The sequence below is a fragment of the Lissotriton helveticus genome, chromosome 1_1, assembly GCF_964261635.1.
Source record: "Lissotriton helveticus chromosome 1_1, aLisHel1.1, whole genome shotgun sequence".
Lineage (NCBI taxonomy): Eukaryota > Metazoa > Chordata > Amphibia > Caudata > Salamandridae > Lissotriton > Lissotriton helveticus.
The window spans coordinates 1376443506-1376450705 of record NC_136057.1 but is presented as its reverse complement, the minus strand read 5'-3'; the positions used below and the strand labels follow the sequence as shown (position 1 = coordinate 1376450705).

At 48.7% G+C, this 7200-nt stretch overlaps 1 protein-coding gene across 1 annotated transcript in view; it reads left to right on the top strand.

The window, feature by feature from the left end:
- Positions 1 to 742: 742 nt before the first annotated feature.
- Positions 743 to 7200, top strand: part of LOC144824916 (thiosulfate sulfurtransferase-like) — a 62249-nt gene continuing 55791 nt past the window's right edge. Inside the window, exon 1 of the mRNA XM_078683881.1 lies at positions 743 to 1433. Coding sequence (XP_078540007.1) covers positions 848 to 1433 — 586 coding nt within the window. The 5' untranslated portion in view covers positions 743 to 847. The remainder of the gene's footprint in view (positions 1434 to 7200) is intronic.

The window sequence follows — 7200 nt, the reverse complement described above, 5'->3', positions numbered from 1 at the left end:
TATAATTAAGGGAACAAAGACAGAAAAGTCACATTACAAATAAATACATTTTTTTTTATTTATAACCCAGTTTAGTGTCAAAAGGAGGTCTTTGCAGGCTCTTTAAACCACACATGGCTGGCATTTTTCATTTTCCATTTCGCAACCCTACTTTATATTCCTTTTCATGAAATGCATTCTCACACTAGGGCAGTAAATATGAAATACAAATGTAAGGAGTAGGCAGAGTGGGGGGCCAGACGGTAATTGAACCAGAAAAAAAACTAAGCCTCAGTTACCAGTTTACAAAGGTATGTAAATATGCAAATGTTCTTTAAAGACCTGTGAAAAACTTGGGCATGCCAGAGATAAGTCTCCAGATACTGCCCACAGCAGCTCAATCTGCAGCAACCCGGGCTCCGAGACACACGATGAGGGGGCGAGGCGTGTATCTAAGTGGGTGTGTATGTTTCATTAAGCGTCCCTCGCCGATATGCCGCTTGCGTGTGACCGTGCTATACACTGGCACCGCCTTTAAGTCACTGAACTTCAGATAAAGTTATGAACACAATACTTCAGAGAAAAGGCATGGTGCTCTTTGCTTCACCTTTACTTCTTGAATGTTAGGGCTTTTCACCTACCTTCCTGCTCTCTGCTTCCTTTCGCTCATTTATTGACGCTCTCGTTCCTTATCTCCCTACCCTCCCCTTGGACTTCAGACTTTCCCTTTTCTTCTCTCAGGCTAGAGTAGTTTGCTCATTCTCACTGGACCAGAACATCGCTGGCTGCCAGAAGGCCACTTCACTACACCACAGCACTCAGGAGGGGATTGTGGAAGGTTTTCGTTGTCTGCAGCCTACCTTTGAACATGGCCAACCAGCTCTTCTCCAAGGCTCTGGTCTCGGCCAAGTGGCTGGCGGAGGTCATCGGGGCCCGGCGGGTGGGGCCCGGCCTGCGGGTGCTGGACGCCTCCTGGTACCCGCCAGGGGAGCGCGACGCCCGCCAGGAGTACCTGGAGCGCCACATCCCGGGCGCCTCGTTCTTTGACATCGAAGTGTGCAAGGACCAGGCCTCGCCCTACGAGGTGATGCTGCCCAGCGAGCAGCTGTTCGGCGACTATGTGGGCAGCCTGGGCGTGGGCAACAACACGCACGTGGTGGTCTACGACGGCGACCAGGTGGGCTCCTCCTTCGCCCCGCGGGCCTGGTGGATGTTCCGGGCCTTTGGGCACCGGCAGGTGTCGGTGCTCAACGGCGGCTTCCGGAACTGGGTGCGGGAGGGCCGCCCCGTGACTGCAGAGGCCAGCAGGCCCGAGCCCACCCAGTTCAAGGCCAAGCTGGACGGGCGGCTGGTGAAGAGCTTCGAGGAGATGCTGGAGAACCTGCAGACCAAGAGGTTCCAGGTGGTGGACTCCAGGTCCGAGGGCCGGTACCGCGGCACTGTGCAGGGGCAAGGTGAGGAGTGGACATCACTTTTAGTGGTGGGTGAGCTACAGGAAGGTTCCAAATTGATGACATGTACAGCAGAGTAGGGTGACCAACTGTCCGTAAATTTCACGGTCAGTCAGTAAATTGGACCTCACGTCCGTTGTCCGTGAGGATTCCTTTTACAGACGCCTTTTGTCTGTAATTTTGGGCATTTCAGGGAACAGAGCTGTTCCCCTGCAAAAGGCCTCAGCTCCCTGATGGGGCTGCCTCGCACTCCTCTGAGCACAAGAGCAGCCCCACCCGCCCAATATCAGTCTGTGTGGGGCTGATTGCCACATACAAAATGACAATGGGTCAGTTTGAGCGGGCACAGCATGTGATGGCCTCCTCCAGCCTGGGTCCAGGGCAGGGCATTCTGTCACACCGAAGTGCAAAAACGCTCATGCTACCTGAGAATCCAGTTAATCAAAGGAAGGTGGTGAAAGAAGTTCACAAGGAAGGGATTATAGTTATAGTATAGCAGCCATGGTTGCTGCTTTTTTATTTTATGCAACTAACAACCATTGACAAAACCAATAGTTCTGGCTTGTTGTAGGTGCAACTTTACTTGTTCTGGGTGTAACGTTACGTGTTGTATTCCATATCTGGATGCAATGACAGAAATACCAGTCGGTCGGCACATTATATTAAGCACAGATTTTTAGTTCATGTGTTTTAAGCCGTACATTTTATTGCATCGAACACCCGTTTGGAGAGACCCCCTTCGTTTTTTCATCACACTTAAAGCTCTGGAAACAACACCATGTCACAGTCACCCCACGTCCAGGCACTATGCATCATGCATGACTCATGCCTTCCACTTTTTCAGATTGCCTATGTGCAGGGGGATAGTGAACCCTGCCCCACCCCATCCCTTGCTTTAGGAACTACAGCGTGGGTGGAGTTCTTGATGGGTCTCATAATTAATGTGAAAAGGAGAGTGAGTAAGTAAGTGAAGGGATGGGTGGATGGATGGCTGGAAAGATGAGTGAAATGATGGATGGATGGATGAGTGAAAGGGTGGATGGATTGATGAATTGATAAGTGAAAGTCTGTATCGATTAATTTATTAGTGAAAGGGTGAATGGAATGACAGATGAGTGAAAGGGTGGATGTAAGGTTGGATGAGTGAGTGAAAGGGCGGATAGATGGACAAAAGGATAGATAGATGAGTGAAGGAGTGAAAGGGTGGATGGATGAGAGAAAGTATGGATGATGAGTGAAAGGATGGGTGAATGATAGGTTCGATGGATGGATTCATGTATCGATGAGTAGATGGATGGGTGGGCGAATGGAAGGATGGATGGCTAAGTGAAAGGGGAATTGAAAGAGAAAGGGGGATGCATAAACGGATGACTGAATGGGTGACTAGGTGACGGATGAGAGACTGGATGGATGAATGAGTAAGTGAAAGGATAGCTGGATAGGTAAATGGCTGGATGGATGAGTGAATGGATGGATGGAAGAGTGGATAAATGTGTACGGATGGATAGGGTGAAAGGGTGGATGGATGTATAATGGATGAGTAAAAGGGTGGATTGAGGGATGGATGAGTGAAATGATGGATGAAAGGATTCGTGATGGATAGGTTTGTAAATGGTTGAATATGGACATGGATGGGCACACACATGGAAGGACAGAATGAATGGTGAAAGACTGAGTGATGGATGAAAGTATGATTACACATTGTAAGCCCCATTATCTTAAGCAACATTTCCTATACATTGACTTTCACATTTATATGAGTGATTGTCTCTATATAATATGTGTGTGTTGTAACGCACTTCAACACTCTGCCCCATATACTTGGGATGAGTAGCACTATAGAAGAAATTAAATACACATGAGAGAGGGTCTATGTGAAGATGAGGGGCACCTTTGGAGGGTGGTAGCATGGCCAGACTGGCCGGACCGGGCATCAGGCGTTTTCTCTGAGAGCTGGAAAGGTGGGGGCAGGTTTGTTACCACAAAAAGGCCTGCACATTTGCTTAAAGCTGCGCACATACTGACAAACCATGAAGTGCACAATTGTCTCAACCTAATATAAACTTATTTTCACTTGTACTTTAGTGGTTGTCTATTTACTTACTTATATACTATTGCGCAACATCCTCTGATGTATCTGTAAAATGTACCTTTTGTCCTGAATTTTGACCTCCTGTCCTGAATTTTTGTCCTGAATTTTTACCCTTTGTCATGAATTTTTACACTCGCAGTCCTAAATTTGCACCCATGCCAGTTGGTCACCGGAAGCTTGTTTCCGGTCCAGGGAAGGCATGGCTTGGCAGTTCGGGCTGGACTGTTCCCATGAGGCACAGGGTCAGACTGATTTGCATATAGCCATGTCTGAACTGGGGTGGCAGAGTGGGCTAAAGAACGGTGATGGATTAAACCCAGATCTTTTGACTGGTTGTGAGTGTTTGATTGGTTCAGATGCTCCGTCCATCACCACCCCCTTTTGTACCGCAGTTGGTCACCCTACAGCAGAGGCGCAACTAGAGCCACATTTCCGGGGAGGGGGTTAATTCTTCTAGCAATAGGCAGAGTGCAGATGCAGGAGCTCTAAGAAAGGGTGAAAAACAACAAAGTCAAGTGAACAAATAATGGTCTTTTAATGTCCTGTGAAGTACTCGGGTGAGTGCCCGGTGGAAGCTCGATCTCGGCTCGGGCTGACACACACAACGGATGGAGGAGGGGGGAGCCCTGTGAGTCCAATGGCCGGTGCGCGCCTGATCTCCAGTTTAGGGGTGTACACCAGGTGGAACCTGAGATTATGAAACACCAGAATGGACTTGGTTCTGAGCCAAGAGCCTCTGCCTCTCCCCCTGCCCCAGGGAGCACCTATTGTGAGTAGGAGTTCCCATTTAGAAAACAATATGTAGTATAAATGTTGGAGGTTTTGTCAGCGGGTACTACAAAATAATCTAGTGCTTAATACAAGTGCCTTGAATTGTTGTGCCCTGCCTTTAGTACACAGAGGTTGACAGACTCACCTTTATGACAAGAGCAACTTTTAAAGCAGCCCCTCCTATTTTTTTTTTTTTTAAACCAATCTTTTTTCACAACGCTTTTTCTATAGTTTGCAGCACATTTAGATTTGATTTATATATTTAGAGAGCGTTACTGTCACTCCGTTGTGAAGTTCAGACCTAGAAGCACCCTTTCAGACTTTGGGCTACAGGTGGCTTTTGTGTAGCTCTCCATACAGAGACCTAAAGTCTCACTTATTGCGAGTGAGTCTCACACATATGGATGTTGTGTTAAGTTCTCACTCACAGTAAGCTACACATCACACCTGGTGAGAAAGGCGAGAACCTGAAATGTACATGAGCGTCCATCTGGAGATCTGCTGTGTGACGAGCAGACCCTGGCAGATATAGAAGCTTCTAGCAGCCAGGACACCCCAGAGGGTTCTCTCTATCGTGCATTCATTTAATATGCAGTACTGCTTTGGATACATGAAATAGCTTGACCACTACCACTGATTTTGTAAGACAGGTACCCAGTTTAGTGAGAATTTGATGTAAATGTATTCATATTACTTTTTTTAAATTAATTTTTTTAATTAATTAGTGACACTATAGGAATTGTTATTGTGGAGATCTCCAGCTGGTCAGCGCAAGTTTGGGAGGCAGAGGACTCCAATCTCCAGCATCCTTTGCTGTTTCTGGGCTCCAAGAGGCGTCTCCATCCTTCAGGATTACCGGCAACCGCAGTGCTGTAAAGTGCGCGCCCATGCCCCGCAGCCCCGGATCTCCAGTTGGTCAGAGCGAGTTCTGGGGGTAGAGGATGTGGTCTTGTGTGTGTGTGGACCTTGGTTGTGTGATCTGGTGTCACAGGCATGTGACACGCAGAAAATAACAAACACAGAAAGTGGTGTACTCTCGTGTCAGAGGTAGCCCTTGAGCGGTCTACCGCCCCATTTAATAGTACCCCCTGGCCACTCCTGGCCAGAGGATGACGTGCTTGTACATCCGGTATTCCTACCTAGCAGCAGGACTGCTGACCTGCTTCATCCCTCTCCAACTTGGTTTTAAAGATTAAAGTTCAGTCTGTTCAATATACATAGTCTTTGAGCTTTGTGCTTGGTTGAGGATTCGGCCGGAGGCTGTATCGATGGGGCTGGCTGTGAGTGGGCGGGTCACTGGTAGGGAGCAAACTCAATGGAATGTTTTGTGTGTCTTCGTGGGGGATTCCTGTGTTTTGACTATCGGAGCTGTTCTCATCGGTGTTGCCATCCTTGTATTCCAGCCAACCGTCATTTTCGCTGTTGAGCAACCTTGATGAGAGGGGTGATGGTATAGCTTTTTTGAACCATGAAATGTTCCTTGAAACTTCTTCCTGTCGTTTCTTGGCTTTCACCATGGTGCCATAACTGGCAGTGACTGTTCAGATCCTGGCCTCATAGGGTGTCCTGAATTTCCACCCAGGTCGGCGTTCTTTGATGATGACTGAATCTCTGGGTCAAAGTGATCTTGGTTCACCTTGGCGCCGTAGACTGGCTTGAGTGTTGCACCGCTCATGGCGTGTTTGTGTTCCCTGTGCATCATGAGGCGACGGCGCCCACCCTGAGCATGTGGGGATTACGTTTTTCTGTGAAACGTTGAACATCGGGGCCCAAGGGGTTTGTTGAGTCGTGCAGTGGGGAGCGCTCCGATATTCTCTGAGGAATGAGTGTAGGTGGTGCTCGAGATTAGCCTGTTCGACTGTGGCAATGAGGAACACTTTGTTTAAGGTGTGCATGAACCTTTCCACGTCTCCGTTGGCTTGCGGCCACTGTGGGTTGATGTGATGGTACTGGATTCCTCTCTATCCAAGAAAGTCAGCGATCTCCGCTCCGTGGAAAGGGGGCCCGTTGTCACTTCTAATCTCTGTTGTACCCTCCAAATCTTCATCATACTCTCTTTATCTTCAGGCACCCAGTCGTTGTCGTCCCGGAGGAAGTCTCTCCATGTGCCACTCTGTACGGCATTGATGGGGTCCAGTTCAGCCGCTCCTTTGATGTCCTCCAGACTTAAGGCTTGGGGACAAGCGGCACTCACGATCATCTGGATGAGGTCTTTCACTTAATCTGAGCTGGCTTGTTTTTCGGCAGGCATGGGGTGGCGCGAGAGAAAGTCGTCAAGGTTTTTCGATCCATGTCTGCAGACTACCTCCAACTGATAGTCTTTCAATTGGATGGCTCACCTCTCAATCCACAGAGGTTGGGTGAGGAGCTGACCCTCTGAAGAGTGGGACTATTGACTGGTGTTCGGTGACGACCTTAAAGGGCTGGCCGCTCAGGTACAGGTGTAAGTGCCTGCAAGCCCACTTAATCGCCAGAGCTTCCCGTTCAGTTTGGGCATACCATTCCTCAGTTGGTGTCAGCGCTTTACTCGAGAATGCGAGTGCTGCCCATCACCCTGGTTCTTGTTCCTGAGCAAGTACGGCTCCTAGCCCTACTGGGCTTGCCTCTACCAACAGTTCGGTGTTTTTTCCACGTTGAAGTATACAAGCATGGTGTTGTCAAGAGGGCGTCTTTGATCTTTTGAAACGCTTTCTTCTCTCAGTGACTCCAGGTCCATTTTGTGTCGGTTTTCGTGAGGGCTCTGAGTGGCTCTGCCAAGGTCGCATGGTCAGAGATGAACCTCCCGCAATAGTTAGCTATCCGGAGGAAACTCCTCACTCCTGAGAGTGTGTGGGGCGCGCATGCTCTCTTGATTGCTTGACACTTGCAGGGGGTTCCACTTGGATTCCGTCTTGGTTGAAAACATAC